The 20,768-nt window shown below is 40.6% G+C and overlaps 1 protein-coding gene across 1 annotated transcript in view; it reads left to right on the top strand.

Moving 5' to 3' along the window:
- ZMAT4 (zinc finger matrin-type 4) overlaps nucleotides 1–20,768 on the top strand; it is a 358,266-nt gene that overhangs the window by 188,404 nt on the left and 149,094 nt on the right. Inside the window, exon 4 of the mRNA XM_045986974.1 lies at nucleotides 13,478–13,634. Within this exon, the coding sequence (XP_045842930.1) occupies nucleotides 13,478–13,634 (157 nt within the window). The remainder of the gene's footprint in view (nucleotides 1–13,477; nucleotides 13,635–20,768) is intronic.

Here is a 20,768-nt window from a genome sequence, read left to right on the forward strand (position 1 = left end):
ATTGGATATAAGAAGTTCCATTAAGAAGATACAAAAAGGTAAGAAGTAACCAATCTTTAGTCCATTTTGACATATATATGTAAAAAATTAGAATAGTACTTTCTAAATGACAAAGCATGTTTTCATATATTGCATTCTTTCCTGACTTTTTATTTCACTAATAGGGTAGAATTTGTTTCCCACATGATGGGGAGGAATTTCAGACTCAGTAATTATAAGTGACATGCAGTACTTCTAACATCAGGGCTTAAACTGGCATTTTTTGAAACCAACTCTGCTCCTCTTTGATTTAATATTTCATGTTTTTCATACCACATCACACGAAACACTGTGTTGGAGGCTAGGGACAATGCATTCTTAGTCCAAGGAATTAACATTCCATAAGAGAGAATAAGATGTATGCTAAATGATGTTTGTGTGTGTGGAGAAGTTTAAATGACATTCTGCAGGCAGGAGGGAAGAATGAGGTCTCTCTCTCTCCAGTGGAAACTACTGGGGGTGCCTTGATGAAGGAGATGGTGTTTGAGTGACCCTTGATTATAGAGAAACTGAAGGAATTCTGAGTGAACAAAGACATGTAGGGATGTACTTGATATAGTTGGAAGATAACTAGAGTTCCTTCACTGGTTTATTTTTTCTATCATATACTCATTCAACAACTTTTTAGCTACTAGGTGTCAGGTACTATCCTGGGGGAGAGACATAAGGAGACATAAGAAAGAAGTCTAGTCTAGTGAGGAAGACTACTGCTTTTTAACCTGATATAAAAATTAGACCTGACAGATCAAATCTTCACTCACTTGTAGTGTTGAACAGGAGCAAGCAGCTAGGAGTTGGGGAGAAGAAAAATTTAGAGCTGGGATTTTGAGCCACCCCCTTGGCAGGGTCCTTTGTGTTCCTGAACTTGAAGAAATCTGTTTTCTTGGAGCATATTATGCTTGAAAAGCAGTGCAGAGGAGAAAGACTAGAAAAGTATGTTGAGAGTTAGTTGGTAGCAGACTCTAAATGTCATGGTAGGGAATTTATTTTTCCTTAGAAAAGAGTCCTTGAACATTTTTGATAAGAAGACTGACCCAAGATGCCAATGCAGGATCATGGAAATAGTACCACTTTGAATTCAGCTAGACAGGGATTCAAAAATCAGCTCTCCCACATTCTAAAAGTATCACACATTGGCAAATTTCATTTTCATGATCTGTAAAAATGGGAATTTATTCATTTATTTATTCGCTAATTCCTTCCTTCATATATTCACTAATTTTTTTATTCAACTAATATTTAAAAATTACTCATTGTATTCTAGAGCTATACTGCCCAGTCTAGTAGCTACTAGCCTGTGGAGCCATGGATAGTTGGAACTTAAAACATGGATGATTTGATATGTGCTGTAAGTATAAAATATATAACAGATTTCAAAATCTTGGTATGAAAAAAGAGTATGAAATACCCCATTAATAATTTTTATGTTGAATACATGTTGAAAGGAAAAGAGTTTGGGTTTATTAGACTAAATAAAAAATATATTTTTAGAAAATTAATTTCACAAGTTCTTGTTTCTTTTAGTATGGCTATTAGAAAATTTAAATGTGACCATATTTGTGGCCTGAACTATATACTGTATGACAGTGCTGTTCTAGGTACTGAGCATACAGTACTGAGTAATTTAGTTTCAAATATCAAAAGCATGATGTAGTGTCCTTCTGTATCTCTGACTACAGTTTTTAGTTTAAAATCTAATTTATCTAATATGAGAATCGCTACCCAGCCTTCTTTTGAGGCCCATTGGCATGAAAGATGCTTCTCCATCCCTTCACTTTCAGTCTGGATGTATCCTTAGGTTCAAAATAGGTCTCTTGTAGACAACATATGGATGGGTCCTGTTGTTTTATCCACTCTGCAACTCTGTGTAGTTTTATGGGCGCACTTAGGCCATTCCCATTGAGAGTGATTATTGAGAGATGCGTTTTTATTGACATCGTGTTACCTGTGAAGTCCTTGTTTCTATAGATTGTCTCTAAATTTCTGTGCAATAATACTCTTGGGTTCTTTCTTCTTTTATAGAACCCCCCCCCCCCTTTAATATTTCTTGCAGTGTCATCTTGGTGGTCACATACTCTTTTAAACCTTGCTGGTCTTGGAAGCTCTTTATCTCTCCATCCATTTTGAATGTCAGTCTTGCTGGATAAAGTATTCTTGGCTGCATGTTCTTTTCATTTAGTGCCCTGAATACATCTTTCCAGCCCTTTCTGGCTTGCAGACAGATCTGATGTTATTCTGATGGGCCTTCCTCTGTACTTAAGGAATCTCTTTCCCCTAGCTGCTTTCAAGAGCTCAAGTCTAAAATTGTGATTCATCAGTTTCACAATCAGGTGTCTCGAGGTCTTTCTAGATTCTATGATCTGGGGGGAGACCTTTCTGCCTCTAGGACAGGAACGCTGGTTCCATTTGCCAGATTGGGAAAATTTTCATGGAGAATTTGTTCAACTATATCCTCTAGCCTTCTCTCTTTCTCCTCCCCCTCAGGGGTTCCAATAATTCTGACATTGGAACGTTTCATGGCATCATTTATTTCCCTGATTCTGTTTTCATGGCTTCTAAGATGTTTGTTCCAGGCCTCCTCCTGATCCTTTCTCTTTATTAGTTTTTCCTCTAGATCACTAATTCTGTCTTCTGCCTCAGTTACCCTAGCTGAAGGCAAAGGAAACAAAAGCGAAAATGAACTTTTGGGACTTCATCAAGATCAAAAGCTTCTGCACACCAAAGGAAATAGTCAATAAAACAAAGAGGCAGCCCACGGAATGGGAGAAGATATTTGCAAATGACAGTACAGACAAAGGACTGATATCCAAGATCTATAAATAACTCCACAAACTCAACACTCAAAAAACAGATAATCGTGTCAAAAAATGGGCAGAAGACATGAAAAGACAATTCTCCAATGAAGACATACAAATGGCTAACAGACCCATGAAAAAATGTTCATTATCACTAGCCATCAGGGAGATTCAAATCAAAACCACATTGAGATACCACCTTACACCAGTTAGAATGGCCAAAATTAACAAGACAGTAAACAACAAGTGTTGGAGAGGATTTGGAGAAAGGGGAATCCTCTTACACTGTTGGTGGGAATGCAAGTTGGTGCAGTCACTTTGGAAAACAGTGTGGAGATTCCTTAAGAAATTAAAGATAGAGCTTCCCTGTGACCCTGTAATTGCACTACTGGGTATTTACACCAAAGACAGAGGTGTAATGAAAAGAAGGACCATCTGTACCCCAATGTTCATAGCAGCAATGGCCACAGTCGCTGAACTGTGGAAAGAACCAAGATGCCCTTCAACGGATGAATGGATAATGAAGATGTGGTCCATATATACAATGGAGTATTATGCCTCCATCAGAAAGGATGAATACCCAACTTTTGTATCCACATGGACAGAACTGGAAGAGATTATGCTGAGTGAAATAAGCCAAGCAGAGAGAGTCAATTATCACATGGGTTCACTTATTTGTGGAGCATAAGGAATAACACGGAAGACATGGGGAGATGGAGAGGAGAAGTGAGTTGGGGAAAATTGGAGGGGGAGACAAACCATGAGAGACTGTGAACTCTGAGAAACAATTTGAGGGTTTTGAAGGGGGGGAGTGTGGGAGGTTGGATGAGCCTGGTGGTGGGTATAATGGAGAGCACATACTGCATGGAGCACTGGGTGTGGTGCATAAACAATGAATTCTGGAACACTGAAAAGAAATTAAAAAAAAAAATCTTTAAAAACATAATTTTAGAATGTAAAATAGTTTCTGTGAAGAATGTAAAGAGGGGCATCAGTAGAGATGCACTCAGGCTTGAACAGGAGTGATGGGGAAAAGAACATAAAAGTAGGTTGAGAAATCGAGAGTAGACAGTTTGGGGGTACAATTAGAGGGGAAGTTTATGGATTTATGGATGCATTGGATTTAGAAGAGGAGGAAAAGGGGAAGAAGAATAAATCCTACACTTATTTGGGGACTGTTAGGAAAGCTAAGCATAACAGAACCTATAAGGCACCTAATACAATGCTTAATTAGTACATATGACTCTCAAAATGACTGCTGTGCTCATGTATGTCAGCTGAAGGTGTGCCTGACAATGGTGAATAGAGCTGCTATGGATTCTATTCCAATATTAAAGCTGCTTCATCTCTATCCAATATTAAAGGGATGTCTCAAACAAGAAATAAAACTTCATTTGGTAGTTTTTGATATGTCCATGTTTTCAGACATTTGTCTTCCTGTCTTCCCAACTGCCTCTCATACCGTCTTTGTTCTTTCTGGCATGTCTATTTATTTGTAACATTTTTTGTTAGCTACTTCTCTTTGTTAGTGGGGCTTATCTAACTTATGTATTTATCCTCTCTCAGGAGCCCTGGCTAATTTCTCCCATTTGGGGTCTTATAAGTACGGTTACCATCTGTTTAAATATTTCTTCAGTGACTGAAAAACAAACCAATGCCTTCCAAATACCAAAGGCACACAGTGAATTCTGCATCCCTCCTGAGTAGAAATCTTCCTTCTATCTTTCTTTTATTGTCAAAAGTGACCATTTTCCCCCAGTACTGTGGAAATAGAGGATTTCATCCACTGAGAGGATGGTTTCTAGCCAAGTGACAAGGTATGTATCTCTCTAGTTAATGGTGGAAAACAACACCCATGCCAGCATTAATGTACACTCTGAAGATGTAGATAGTACATCTTCTCAATGGGATATCCAGACACCACTCACCTCTCTAACCAGCAGAATACTTCTTCACGTGGGCACAATTACACTGTAACATGTCATTGCCACTATAATACATATCAATATTGGGTATGAACTTTATTCCAAATGACATTTGTCTTTTCCTGAGACAAAGCAATACATTTAGTAAAGACTAAAGGAGAGGTTATTTTATGTGGAAAACAGATTTGCATGGCTGAGTTAGAATTGGTTAATGGATGGCCCCTTCAAGTCATTCCTTCGCAACTATTTCTGTCATGCTTATCGAGTTTTCTCTGTGTATCCAGACCCGTGGCAGACAATGGAGATGAAGGGAAGGATAATTCTAAAATGAATCTTGTCTTCAAGATGTTTTGGGAGAGACAATCTTTAAAAAAGCACTAGTAAAACAATTAACAGCCAAGACCTAATCAAAACTTATAGCACAGATGTTGAGAGAGGGAGGTCAGCAGAGAAAGTGTGGAGGAAGTTCACAGAAGTCCTGAAAATGTCCCTGCATAAAATTGGTCCTGCCATCTAGATGAGATTTGAATAGACTGGGAGAAGAGAGAACAGCTTGACTTAAATGGAATGGAACAGGACTCATGGAAAGGCAGTGGCAGAGAAGATTGCTCAGGACCCTGCAGTCAGGCAGGAAGCATGACTTCTGGGTCTTTAGGTCCCAAAAAGGGGGAGAGAAGGGAAAGAGACATCTTTTCCTGTTCCTGCCTCTTTTTAAAAGTTAAATACCAGACTATAAGCAACAACATGCACAACACTCGAAAAAATTTGCATTTATGGGACAATTCATCTCACTACAGGGTATGTGCTGAGAAGTACAATTGCTTCCAGCTCTAGCAGGGGCTGTTGGATGGCTCTTCCCTTTAGGTGTAGCTCTGTAGCAGCTGCAGGTAGAATTCCATTATAGCTGTAAAATGCCTTTGGCCAAAATAAATATCAATAACCAGAATTCCAAGGATGGCTAGCTAGTGCTCAGAGGAATTCCAAATATTACAAGGGAGCCCTCAGTGGCTCTGCCTTCAAGCAGAAAATGCCCAGAAAAGTTAGGTTTCAAGTGTCATTTCTTTGGGCTTTTGAAATCCTATAAATGCATCTGTTAGGCCTTTTCTTTTCTAGAACAGCTTTATTGAGCTGTAACTCATTTATATCTACAGTTCACCTATTTAAAGAACATCTTTCAAGGGTTTTTAGTATATTCATGTAGTTGTGTAGCTATCACAATAACAAGAGCATCATCATCACTAGAAGGAAAACGCTTTTGTGTTTGCTACCCATGTTCCCCAACCTCTCTGTCCATGCTCTCCTACTCCTTGACAATCTTTAATCTACTTTCTGAATTATAGATTTTTCTATTCTGAAAATTTCATATAAAGGGAAACATACAGGGTATGGTCTTTTGTGATTAGTATTTTTCACTTAGTATACTGTTTTTAAGGTTCATGTGTGTTTTTGGCATGTGTTGGTACTCTTTTTTTTTTCCTGATAATATGCTATTATATGGCTAGAGCACATTTTGTTTGCCTGTACTTCAGTCGATGGCCATAGGACATAGGAGCTCTTCCCACTTCTGGGCTTACTCTGTAGTATAGTATACTACTATGAATACTTGTGTACAGATTTTTATGTGGACATATATTTTTATTTCTCTTGCATGAAATATATATATTCGTTTCTCACTTTTCATGGTAGTTATGTCGTATAAAGTCACCAACTCTGAATTAGCAAATACTGAGCCATTGTTCCTAGGGGGAATATGGGGTTAGGTGCCTACATGTGGCTGGTCACAAGACCTTCATCAGCTGATCAATACATAAACTTGTTTTATGTGTGTTTCAGTTTAAAGATGCCTTATTGAGGGGCGCCTGAGTGGCTCAGTGGTTTAAAGCCTCTGCCTTCGGCTCAGGTCATGATCTCAGGGTCCTGGGATCGAGCCCCACATCGGGCTCTCTGCTCAGTGGGGAGCCTATTTCTCCCTCTCTCTCTGCCTGCCTCTCTGCCTACTTGTGACTTCTCTCTCTGTCAAATAAATAAATAAAATATTTAAAAAAGATGCCTTATTGAATATATTTCTTACAAATTATTGATTATATGTAGTACTTCTTTATAATAAAACCCTAGCTGAGAAGAATCTAACCTTTTCCTGACTCTGAGAAATATGGTAAATCCCACTGACTTTTAGTTCTACAACAATGCTATTAATTATGCTCTTACTGTCAGTTATTATCTCACACATCCACACATTTAGCCACTTGTCCATCCTTTCCATTGCTTTATTGTGCTATAGATAATGTTTTAGCTCTTTCTGGAGTTGTTTCACATACATATCAGGGAATTTCCTCTTCCTTATTCTGGATGTACAGTATTATCAATCAACATGAAACTCACAGCCAACATCACTATTACTCATGCCTCAGTGAAGCCTTTTTAACACATGTATTTCCTCTGTAAAGTACTTCATGATCTTCTTGTGCTTCAGAACACTAGGCAGTGAAATCACGAACAAAAAGCACAGAAATGCAAAGATATGTGGCACTAAATAGACCATGAATAGAACGCTTATACATAACATAAGGGGTAAAACAAGAAAGCAGAGGATTGCCTTGTTTAATCTCAGCTGGGATCATGCATGTCAGGCGATTCAGACTTTTTGTTCTTCCACACATGGCCATGAATGATGACAGAAATGCCATAAGTGTTGATTTGGGGGTTTACACATAGATATTTGCAAGTAGATAAATTTGCAAATGCATATGTATGAGTAAAAAGATTGAGTGTACCTAGAAATGGAATTGTTGGGTCATATGGTGACTCTGTATGTAAACTTTTTTGGAACTGCCTGATGGCTTTCCAGTGTGGCTGCAGCATTTTACATTCTTGCCAGAAGTGTGTGAGGGCTCCTAATACTCACATCCTTGCTCATGCTTTTTATTATCCATCTTTTTCACTCTTGCCATCCTGGTGGTTGTGAACTGGTATCTCATTGTGGTTTCATTTGCATTTCCAGATCATTAATGATGTCAAGCATATTTTTATGTTGTTATTGGCCATTTATATACCTTTCTTGTAGAAGTGTTTTTTCAGATCCTTTGCAAGCTTAAATTTGGGTTATTTTCAATACCAGTAAGGAGACTTCAATTCCATGCTTTCAGTAATGGATAGAATGACTAGGCAGAAGATTAATAAGGAAATAGGAGAAATAAGAAGATTTAAAACAACTTTACCTAACAGATACATACAGAATTGTCTAACTGTTCTTTAATTTTATCAACTTTTGCTTCCTGAATTTTCTAACTACCTATGTAGTTATATGTATGCCTATATATAATTATCATATATTCCTTGTGGCTCAGCACTTTAACCATTACACAATGTCCTCCTTTAACTTTAGTAAAAAATTTTTGTTTTAAAGTTGTACTTTGTTTGATATTAGTTTGATAGCCACTACAAATTTCTTGTAGATGCTGTTTGCCTGATATAACTTTTAATTCTTTTTACATTTATCCATCTGTATCAGTGAAGCTAAAGTGTTATCTCCTTGATACAATATATAGATTAGTCATGTTTTCCTTTTTATCTAATCTTACCATCACTATATTTTAATTAGATTTTATATTATTTTCAAATACAGTGTTATTATTGCTACAATTGGATTTATGTGTACCATTTTACTTTTAGGAATAGTGTCTTTCTGTTCTTTTATTTCTTCTTTACCACTTTCTTTTGCATTAAGAAAGTATTCTGCACTGAAAAAATTTAACTCCTTTAGTGACTATTCCCTATATTATTTTGGACTTTTTCTTTAGTGATTGCTTTAGGGGTTACTGTATATATCTCAATTTATTGGAAATTTATCCTAACTTAATTGTACCCAGATATAGAAATGTATAGCTGTCTTCTCTCTTCCCCCATTTTGTGCTATTATTGTTATGCATATTAGATCTATTTATATTATAAAACCAATAATATATTGTTATAATTGTTAATCTACATAATTTTAAGAATTATTATTTAGAGAGAGAGAGAGAGAGAAAGAGAGCATGGAGCAAGGGCCAGGTAGAGAGAGAGAGAATCTCAAGCAGACTACCCAGTTAGTGGAGAGCCCAATGCAGGGTTCTATGTGGGGCTCATTATCATGACCCTGAGATCATGACCTGAGCCAAAATCAAGAGTCAGATGCTTAACTGACCAAACCACCCAGGTGCCCCAGCTAACCTGTATAATTTTGTATCTTTCAAAGAAGCTGAGAAAAGAAATGTGAGCTGGATATATTTTAGTGTTTGTTGTATTAATCTTCTTGTTTACCCTTTCTGCTTCTCATGATTTGTTCCTGTGGATTTGAGGATTACAATATGGTGTCATTTCCTTACTCCAGCACAGCTTTGCTTCCACCTACGTCTTTAGTGCTGTTATTGTCAAATACATTATATATGTATATGTTATTGGAGCAACTACAAAAAGTAGTTATTTTGTACATACAATTTTTAATTAGTTAAGAAAGAAGAAATATGCATTTATAGTGTTTTTTTTTTAATAATTACATATTTGCCTCGACTTGTGCCTTTTTTCCTCTTCATAAGAATTTAAATTATCTTCTGGTGTCACTTGCTTTCAGCCTGAAGAACTTGCTTCAGAATTTCTCATAAGGTGGATTTGTTAGTAACACATTCTCTTAGTTTTTTTTTTTTTTTTTTTTTTTAAATCTCTAAATGTCTTTATTTTACCTTCATTTTCAAAAGATAGTTTTGCTGGATATAAGATTTTTATTTGTTAGATTTTTCTTTCTGCACTGTGAGTATGCTACCCCCCTGACTTCTGGCCTACGTTATTTCTGATGAGAAATTAGTTGTGATTTTTATTGTGGTTCTCTTGTATGTGATAAGTTCTTTTATCCTGCCACTTCCACATTTTCCCTTTCTTTTGGCTTTTAGCATTTTTGCTGTGATGTATTTCTGTGTAGAACATTTTGTACTTATCCTACTCAAATTTTGTTGGACTTCTTGGATGTGTAGATGGCTGTTTTTCTTCAAATTTGGGAGGTTTTAAGTCATTATTTATATGTATATTTTTTATGCCCCTTTCTCTTTCTCTTCTCCTGGTACTACTATTTTATGCATATGTTTGTATACTTAGTATACAAACTTAGTAGTGTCCACATTTCTTTTCTTTTTCTTTTTCCCTCCTCTTGGATTGCATAATCTCCATTGGTAAATCTTCAAGCTCACCAGTTCTTTCTTTTACACATTCACATCTGTTTTAAAACCCCTGTAGTGAATTTTTCATTTCAGTTATTGTACTTTTATCTCCAGAATTTCCATCTGATTTTTTGCTGTAATTTCTGTTTGATAACACATTTTCATCATATATTCTCTTACTTCTTTAAGAATGATTTCCTATAAAAAATAATAAAATAAAAAAAGAATGATTTCCTTTAATTTTTTGAGCACATTTGTAATTGTTTGAAATCTTTGAAGTTGCATTGAAGTTTTTGCCAGTTAAATTTAATATCTGAGCACTTTCTGTTGTTGTTTTCCTGTGTATAGGTTATATTCTCCTGAAATTTTTCCATGTTTTATTAAGTGTTGTTGAGAACTGAATAGTTAACGTATTATAGTGATGCTGGGTACTGATTACCCCATGCTCCAGAACTTGTTTTTGTTGTTTATTTATTTGTCCAATATCTTGGCTACTTTAATGTCTACGGCTGTTTTAATAGTGTCTGTTTTTCCAAGATGCGCAGCCACTAATGTCTGGCTCAGTAGCTCAGTCTTAGGGATGAGACAGTCACTGTGGGATGGCAATGATTTGTACAGGACTTTTTTTGACTGTTTCTTTCTCTGATCTCTGTTAAACTGCCTGCCACTACTATAGTACTCATCTTTTAGGCTCTGCTAATTGCTGGATGATTGCTCTGTTGTTTTTGTCCATGCCCTGGAGTATAGATCCTGCACAGTGTGATCTAATTAAATTTTGTACTTTTTGTAAGGCTAGTTTTTGAGTGAAGTCTTTGAAGTTTTTCCTGACTCCAGAAAGGCTCTCCTGAGCTATCTCTTTCCCTGGTTCTTTCTGGTAAGCTAGCTAGTTTAGCTTGTTGCTCTAATGTAACTATCAGTTTTCTCTTAATTGCTTGCCAGATTTTTCTTAATTGCTTACCAAAATCATTGTTTTTGAGAGCAACCTTAGGCTTAAACCTTTCAGAACTCTATTTCAAATGATGCCAGTTTCTTTGGAAAGAATATAAAAGCTTTCTGTTCTTATGGATTCTTTCTTCCCCATTTGTTCTTACAGAAAAATTTCTGAGCCACTGCTTCAGAGTAAGGAATAGGGACAGTGGCTTGCTTCTCCTAGAATGACGATGCTGCTTTATTGGTTAGGCAGAAGTGTCAGGGTCTGGTCTCAGTTTATCTTTCCTGGCGTGGAACCCTTGTCCTACAAGGAAACTGGGCAAGAGCACTCAGGGTCCCAATATTCTTTGTCTGCTGTTCCAGGGATAGAGCTTCTGTCCTATGAATGAGTATGGGTTGAGAAAGAGAATATCTGATCTCTTCTGTCCTATGAATGAGGGTGGGTGGTGGAAGAGAATATTTGATTCCTGGAATTTATCTTCTGCATTTGGAACTAAAGGCCTATAAATATTTGTGGTCTGACTTTCCTAATATCCTCTAACTGGGAGCTGATAGGAGAGAGATCTCTATTTTCTTGACCACACCCAATCAGAATGGAACATCTGTTATGCTTACCTGGACAGTTGGTAGGGAGCAAAAGGGTTATCTCTAAAGTGCCATAGACTCACTATTCTTACTGGGAATTCATATTTTTTTAAATAAATATTTCATAATTTGCTGTTTTCTCTTAGTATAATTTCCAGAGACTTTAAAGAATTTTTTTTTAAATCTTTAGCAGTTATGGTTGTTTTGCCAGGAGCAATTATACAGAATTTCTCACTCTGACATTCTGGAAGTGAAAATCCCTCTCAGGCATTTTGTTTGTACCTGAAGGAGAATGAAGGCAGTAATCTGAATTAAGTAAAAACAAAACAAAACAAAACAAAAACAAAAACAAGAAAACTTACAAGATATAAAAAGGACTTTCAGGACTTGGCTTCTGGCCAGAGTCAGCCAGCCTTTTCTACCTTGATTGAATTCTTCTGAAAACTTCTTACCTTTGCAAAATGCTTTGACTATTCAGCCTTAGGATATTCCACAACTTTTTTTTTTTTTCTTCCAGCAATGTATACATTACCCTGAAAAAGTCTGAATTTTTGGCTCCAGCTTGAAATCCATAATTTAGGATAATCTTAGACTCTCCTTCATTTATTTGGTATTTTGGGGCCAGTCTCAATTCTTTTAGCCAGAAAATTTAAATGTATTCATTGAGGTCAGTTCATCAAACTTCATGGAATTTCTGCCTTGAGCCATATATCAGCATTGGTCTGGGTGCAGTGGGAGACTCCAGTAAATATGGTATGATCTGTAGCTTGAAGGAGTCATTAATTTGAGATTTAGCTAGCCTAGAGCACACAATTAAATTCTACCATTTTACAGGTACTTGCTTAGTATTGAGGTTCTTTCTGGGGTATTGTGTCTCCACCAGGATCATTAGAATAGTCCAGTTGGTGGTATTTACATTTGTATCATGTGAGTCACATTGGCTTCTTTAGCAAAATACCCAGTAAACAGGTTCTGCTGGCTTCAAAGGCTGCCTAACTTCTCAGGACACTGCTATAGTTTCTCTGTTGTCCGAGACTTAAACTTTCTTGGTCCCTCTTCTACACCTGTGGCATAGCTATATTCCATGATATTTTCTTGCTTAATTATTTGTTCTTTTATTATCCTTTGATTCTCCTATATGATTATAGGATCATATTGCCCAGGAGAGCAGACAGCTAGGAGTATGTATTAAAACTATGATGAAACTACCATAAATTTTAGGACAGTGTTTCCCTACATAAACCTTGAAGCTAATTTATAAATTGTTGACATCTCTGGTTCTTTTCCTGGCCATTGTCCTGTCAGTCTGAAAGATTTTGGCTAGCAACTATACCTCCTTGCTTTATCTATCTCCTCTTTTTTTTTTTTTTTTTTTTTTTTTTTGGTTTTTCTTAAAAGATTTTATTTATTTATTTGACAGAGAGAGATCACAAGTAGGCAGAGAGGCAGGCAGGGAGAGAGGAAGGGAAGCAGGCTTCCCACTGAGCAGAGAGCCTGATGTGGGGCTCAATCCCAGGACCCAGGGATCATGACCTGAACAAAAGACAAAGGCTTCACTCACTGAGCCACCCAGGCACCCCCATCTCCTCTTCTGATTTTCATGTCAGGCTTATTAATCCCACAGACCAACCCTAAGCCCCACTCATTCAGTGAACATCTCTAATACCTCTGGTGTGACAGGTGTTGTGCCAGGTGCTGGGGCAAATAGAGACGGTCTCCCTCATGGTGCCAGACACAATGTGCTGTCGCCTCATCGTGGGCCCTGTTTCCTTGCACAACTCATATCTGCACACGTGTCCTCTGTTCCCTGGGTCAGGCACTACTACCCACTAAATAATGCAGGTTGAAGTCACTAACTGAAAATGTTTTGATGGTGATTGTCATGAAGAAGAAAAAGGTTGCATTTCAGTGAGAAAGTCTGTGCTACATCTCATTTGCAACAGAATGGAATGGGGAAAAAAGATATTTGGGGACTTGGGATTCCCTCTAATTTTTTTTCTTCTTTCTTCCATAGGGAAATGACGCCGATATGGTTGATAAGAATAAGTGCTGTACGCTCTGTAACATGTCCTTTACCTCGGCAGTGGTGGCTGACTCACATTATCAAGGCAAAATCCATGCCAAAAGGTTAAAACTGTTGCTAGGAGAGAAAACCCCACTAAAGACCACAGGTATGTGTGGGAACCGTGATCACGGGAGACCGTGAAGTCGGGGCGCTGCGCCTGTCCCATTAATTGTGCTCCCTCTTCGGCAGAGGCTGCCTGAATAGAGTCTAAATGTAGATGCCCTTGGAAACCTAAAGGGAGGGAGCCCCACAGACCTTGCTCTCATAGGCTCTTCAGTACAATTACAGGGGCTCATTCTCTCACCCTGGCTCCTTCAGATTAATAATTCAGCAGCTGGCATCTTCTGCAAGGCTGTTTGCATCCTGCAAGGTGTTGTCTATCACACTGATTATATATTATGTAAGATACGGTACCTATTATGTAATGAATGCTGTTTTTTCCATAGCTTCAGTGTGTCATCTGCATGGCTAACATGTGGTGTTTTGTGTCTAGTGGGTCGATTCACTGCCTGTGTCTGTGTAACGCAGCCTGTCATCCTGCCTTTATCTTGGTGAGGGTGGGGATGAGGGGAACCGTGCAGACAGCTAAGTTGTATTTTTATTCCCCCCCCCCCCCCCGCCCCGCTGGAGGTGACAGTTCCTGTTGTTGTCTGTAATTCAGTCCTGCTCACTTTCACAACAAAAAGCTGAACATTGATAAAAAATCATTTAACCCTGTAATTGCGTCACTCAAATAATTCTTCATAAGTCTGTCAAATTATAAAACTAAAATATTATAATTGAATCGAGTTAGACTATTGGGACAGGGTTTAAATTGTGGCGAAGACGTTCCTAGGCTGGGTTGTAATCCCAAGAAGTTGGGGGTATATTTCATGATGTCTACTCTTCCAATGCAATTAAAATGTAGCAGTGCTTTTTATCTTTCTGTCTAATGAATCGTGCATAAATTGTGGGCGTAATTATTTTTTAAATGGTATTTTGGAGATTGGAGGGAGCCTAAAACAATACTTGGCTTTTATTCTCACCAGTGTTTTCCTTAAGAAAAATATCTTCTTTCACCTAGAGAATAGCGAGGAATCTTTTCACTATATTTTTCTACTTAGTTTAACTAAAGGGTATTGTTTTTGTAAAGGTGGCTATGACATTCAGATATAGGACGGGTTGCAAAACACCTGAAATCTGGAGCTGAACCTGGCTTGTTCCTGGGCACACACTGTGTCTTAGCATTTTATAAGCAGTCACTTGGTTGAAACTCCTGATTCTTGCTCTCTAAAAGGTTAGATATTCACCTTGTAACCTACTCCCCAACAAATTTCTTAAAATAGACACCTCAAAGAAACAGTCACTGGAAAATTTTTACCTTTTTTCCACGAATGAGTAACTAGCCCATTTTTTCTTTCTGCTTAAGCAGAGAATTGCTGTTAAATTTAATTTTGGAGATAGTGATGGAAGAGGAGGAGCTCTATCTTTGTTTATCATGTCAATTAGCGAAGGGGAGAGTTAATTATTTCTGTAAAAAAAAAACAAAAAAAAAATCACATGGCATAAATGGTTCTTTGTGAATTTGAATACATTCTCCAGATAACCAAGTACCAGTTTGTTTTCCTGAATTCAAATACCCTCCAAACTGGTCAATGTAACTTGGGTATAATTTGTTAGTTCCCCTCAGTATATGCCAAAGGAAAAATCAAGAGCACTTAAACTGCAACCTTTACTTCATGACTTTGTCTTGGCATCCACAGAGCTGGCCCAGTCCTCAGTGTGACCAAAATCAGGTTGCCAGTTAGGCCAGAAAGGGATGGAGGTGGGGTGGGAGGTAAGTAGCTCTATCAGCTTGTAGCTTGAGCTGGGAAAACAGATTTCAGCTGCTTTATGCCAGCATCTCCCTTCTTCATCTAACTCACGGTGCCCGGGCTTTGTATCCCTATTCTATAGCTTAGGCTCTCATCTGTTCTCTCTAAAGCTGCTTGGAGCAGAAAGGGTCTTGGAGAATGGCAGCACTACACAGAATTAGAGGGTCTGGGAGCCAAATTGGTCCCTGGGCTTGGGCTTGTGTCAACCCAGCTGCTGGCAGGGAGCAGAGGAAGCAGTGTGTCCTGCTAGAGCCAGGTGAGTCATTAGGTACAAGGATAAGCAGAGGGTGGGCACTGGGAGGTGTGGCAAAGGATAAGATTTGACGGCTTAATAGGAGGGTGCAACTTAGCAATGGAGAGTCTAGGGACAGAGGTCCTGCAGAGAACAAGCTGGGTACTGGCATAGGGAAAGTCTGGCAGGTGTTGGCCGGACCCCGGCTGCAGGCTGGTGAAAGTAAAGGCTGTTAAGGGTGTGACAGATCATCATAATTTAAGACAAGAGGACTGGGCTACAAGTCAGGTGTAAGGAACAAATCAGGAACCTGGTTTCCAGACAGGATATAGGTTGAAGCTTGGTCTCAAACACAAATTCATATACTATAAGTAAGGATAAGGACTAAGAGGCATGAGAGAAGAACACCTAGGCTGTGCATTTCCTGACCTACTAAGTTCAGTCCCTCTAGCTTCCTGAATAGAGTCCGGATGGCCTGCCATCACTTCTTGCTGCCTACGGCCAAGCCCAGTGGCCATTCTTGAAGGACGTCACCCTCTAAGCTGTGGCTGCCTTATGCACATCTAGGAACAGCTCTGCCTAATCAAGCAGCTTAGCTTGAAGTTATTTCTGTAATGAAAACAAAAGGGGAAAAAAGAACATACAAAACCCAGCCAATTGAGTTAAGATGCTGGAAAGAAGCAAGTGCCCTGCTCAGGTATGCCATGTGAACTACCCCTCCCGCAATAACAGGCTCTTGAGCTGTACTGATTTCGGGGTAGCAAAAATTGATGCACAACTCAGTACTTCCCCCAGCTACAACATCTGATGAGGGTGAGCAATTGGTGTCTGTGAATCATTACCTTTCCGCCTACTCAAGATGTGCTTTGTTCAAGCATCAACTGGATATCCTGCAGAATAATTGCAGTTGGAGTTGTCTTCTCCAGATGGGAGCATGTTTACTAGAATTTCTGAAATACTTGACAGAGTTGCTGGGACAAATACCAGCTCCTATTCTTGTTGGTTAGTGTGCTTCAGACTCTCTGTTCTCATTCATGCTCTTCTACATCCTGCTGTAAGACGAAAACTTAAGGAGAATTCTAGACCTGCTGTGCTCTCGGAGGGTCGGCAGACCTCAGTGTGGAGGTCTTGCCCAGACTGGAGGCTGGCCTGAGGTCGGCAGGCCATGAGAAGCGTTTAGAGGAGGCATAGTCCAGAGGCTGGAACAGGGAAGGCCATGACAAGCCTCTCTTTAGGGGGAGAATAAAGAAACAGAGGTGGTTTAATGCGGGAAAGAGATTGCTCAGGGGCAAATCTTTGGAAGGCTGTTATGGGAAGAAGGAGATACATACTATGTGTGTGTGTGTGTGTGTGTGTGTGTGCGCGTGTGTGAATGTGAAAGAGTATATAAAAATGTGTGAGTGGGAGTGTGTGAGAATAGGTGAGAGTGTATGCATGAGTGTGCATGTGTAAGTGTGAGGGAACATTGCGAAGATACATGAAATTGTGGGTGTGGGTATGTGAGTGTATGTGTAAGGGAGTGTGTGAGAATATGTGAGTGTGTGAGAGACTATGTGTGTGTGCATGTGTGAGTGTCAAAGAAATTGTATGAGAACATGTGAGTGTGTGTATGTGTGTGTGAGTGCCAGAGCATTATGAGACTATGTGTGTTTGTGAGTGTGCATGGGTGTGAGAGTGTGAGAGAATATGCGAGTGTGTGAGAGAATATGTGAGAATGTGTGTGCATGTATGAGTGTGAGTGTGTGTGAGGGAGTGTGTGAGTGTGTGCTTGGATGCAACAGATGTACCCAATGAGTGGGTAGAAAATTAAGGAGTTAGATCTGATCTCAAGATAAGGAAAAGATTACTAAGTTCCAGAGATGTTAGATTTCTCTAATGAAACCTAAAGGAAAGCCAACCAAATGGACAAAGATGCTGGAGAGAGCAGCTCAGGTCTGCAGCTGTGTAAGCTGTTCCTCCAGAGCGGCAGGCCCTGGAGCTGACATCAGACTCAGGCAGGATGTGGGGCCGAGCAGGGTGGGGGTCAAGGGGTGTTGTTGAAGCGGAAGCTGGCTGATACTTGGCAGGACATTTCCTGAGGGAATTTCACCCAAAGACATCAGCCTAGATGACATTTAAAGTCCTTCCACCCTGATTCTGGGCGTAAGGCTATCTGCAGCCTTGACCCACTGACCTGATAGGCAGTAAGAGTGATGGCGTGGGAGTCAGGTGACAGGAGCCCAGGCCCTGGCTCGGCCTAAGGAGCTGTGGTAGGTACGTTATCCTTTCCAACCTTGCTTTTCTCATCTGTCATTTCATTCTAACACCAGATGCTATTACCTCACTGGCCCTTTTATGGAGCAAACTATAGAATTAAAAGCTTGGGAAAGTAGGTTATTCACATGTGACCATGTGGTAAATAAGTTGATGGAGTGAGGGGAAAGCCTAACTCCTTTCTGTCAAAGACACAGACTTCCTGGTTAACACGGGGTTGTTCAGATACTACCGTGGGAAGGTACAAAGGGACATCGTGTGTGTCTCCTTGGAGACAAGCCTTTCTGGGATGAGTTGCATGAGCCAAGGTAGGCAGGGCCTGGCACTGAGTTGCCTACTGGAGTTAGGCAGTGCTGGTGGGCATGGAGGGGGCAGGGAATGGCTGTGGACCTGAGGAGACAAAACGGCCCCAGGTGTGAAGAGGACCCTTTAGCAGGAGAGAGACCCCGTCACTAAGCTGGGGGGCAGCCCCCTGGATCTGGAACTGACAACGGACAAGTAGATGCAATAGTAAATCATTTTCAAGACTAGAACTCAAGATCTTCAAGGATGAAAGAAGGAATCAGACAGCTAAATGAGGGCTCACAGAGGGTCCAGATCTCGGGAATGCGGAAGCAGCTCTTTAGCAGAGTCAAAACATCAAGTGATAAAGGGCTAGAAGCCGAGGCCGAACCTCAGAGGTCAGGCTGCCACTGCTTAAATTCTGCTGAGTTAATTCCAAATCCCTGAGGACTGTATTTTGGCCCTGGACAGCCCTCACAAGGAGCTGAGTCTGCGGGGGAAGGTGAGCACTTCCAACAGAACGAGGAGGACGAGGAACCACACAGAGCCTTGAGGCCGTGTGCTGCGTGATTGGCTCCATTCTGGGATCCTGGGCACCTTGCTGTGGCTTTTCACCAGTGACTGCCTGGGTGGCGCAAAGGGTGTGTCCTAGTGACTCAGCCCTGAGGGCAAGATCTCTGCCTGCAGAAGACCAGGCAGTGGTTTCCAAGCTCGCACCGTCCTGACCCCCAGAGTCTATGAGTAGGTGTTAAACACCAGGATTTAGGATTGCCTGTGGAATTAAGACTTCTGACCTCTGGAATGATGATAAAATAAAACTGTGCTGTTTAAAGCCATTACACATGTGGTAATTTGTTATAACAGCCTCAGGATAGACACAGACCCAAGGAAATACTTGGCCAAACAAGGTGGTCCTCGATGTGCATTCCACATCCCGCCTCAGGGAAGCTCGAAAACAGCGAAGGCAGCACTGATGTCACTCTGGCCAGGGACTTGCCTGAGGAACAAAAAGTCTATCTTCATATCTGGGTCTTACTCCCCAAATACAACTTATCACTATATCGTGCAAAACCTCTGGTCTATTTCCATTGATAGCGAGGTGAATTCTTTCTCCTAGCGTGCAGGAGCTCCAAAAAGTTAGCTCTTCCGAACCTCCCAGCTTATTTCCTCTCTCTGCTCCACATACCTTCTCCAGTGCTTTGGCAGACAGGTCTCCTGTACCACCAGCCTGCTGTGCCTTCCCTGCCACTGTCCTGTAGCCCAGAGACCCCACCCTCTTCCTGCTCTGGGTCTCCGTAGCTTCACCTTCCAAGCATTGGAGCAGGCCTCCCAGGGTCTCTGAAGTGTGTCATGGCTGCTGGAAATCACAAGGCATATGGCATTGGCTTTGAAGGGAGACCAAAGTGGCGCCCCCTTTATTAGCAGAGGACTTCACCTGCCTCAGCCTCTTTTTCCCCCTCCGTACAGTGGGTATAATGCTATGACTTGTATTAAGGGTTTTCCATGATGATTGTGCGAGCTGGTTAAGAAATGCAAACTGCTTGTCACAGTGCTCAATAAGGCTTAGCTCTGTCCACTCAGGAAATGGAGCTATTTTTATTTACTCTTCTCTGAACACTGTGCTGCATAATTTTGCACTTAAAATATCTTATTGTGTATTGTCCCCGGCTGCTTCCTTTCGGTGAGTTTACCTCACTCATCGGTCTTTAAGCACTCTTCACAGAGGAACGGCTTCTCCATACTTATTCTGAATTCTGCCACGTTCTCCTACACAGGCTGGCCTGCCATGTTCTTCTCCATGACAGAGAGTAACAAAAAAATATAATCTGGTGTTCAGTCCCTGCTTGAGTCCTAGTACATAGAAGTATGGGCCAGGGTATACAGTCCCAAAACCTGGAGGGGGGAGGGCGGGGAGAAGAATCAAAACCACTCCAGAAATCTGCCAAACACAACATTAGTCAGTGTGACTGTGTAGATAGGGGGAAAGGGGGAGAACCAAGAGAAATAAGCAGGAGATCAGATTTGAGCAGAGGTTAAGTTGGAAGACGGAGAAACAGCCTGAATGTTCCAAAGGCTGGCCACTGAGGCTTTGGATTGTGTGCCAGGCAGGGAGATGTTAGTAAACGTGTTGGGCTGGCCATCCAGGGTGCAGACTAGCTGATGACAGCAGTCTTAGGAGGAAGCACAGCCAGGGCGAGGGACTGGGGCAGGAAGGAAGGGACTAGGGCGGGAAGGAAGGGACTGGGGCAGGAAGCTGAGCTGGGAATCCAAGGAGCATCAGTTATGTCAGATGGGAGCAGGGCAGAGGAAAGTCAGGGCTGGGTGGTTCTGCCGAATCCATTGTTGTCCCTGCCTCCTGGAAGGGAGCTCAACCAACGCTTCAGATGTGTCACTGTTGACTCCAGGAGTGGCTACAGGACATTCTTAGCTGCCTCTAAATGGAGCTTCTCACTGAGTGGAGGCTCAGCCAGTTCCAGTCCCACCTGGCTCTCTGGCCATAGGTAGTTCAGACTGCATGGAGCGTGGAGCCCTCTGTTGGTGACTGACTCACCCAGCGAAGCTGGCATTCTCAGACAGAAAATATCCACCTCAAGGGATAGAAGTCATTTCTCCATCGAAG

This window comes from Meles meles, chromosome 2 (assembly GCF_922984935.1).
Source record: "Meles meles chromosome 2, mMelMel3.1 paternal haplotype, whole genome shotgun sequence".
In the NCBI taxonomy this organism is placed as follows: Eukaryota; Metazoa; Chordata; class Mammalia; order Carnivora; family Mustelidae; genus Meles; species Meles meles.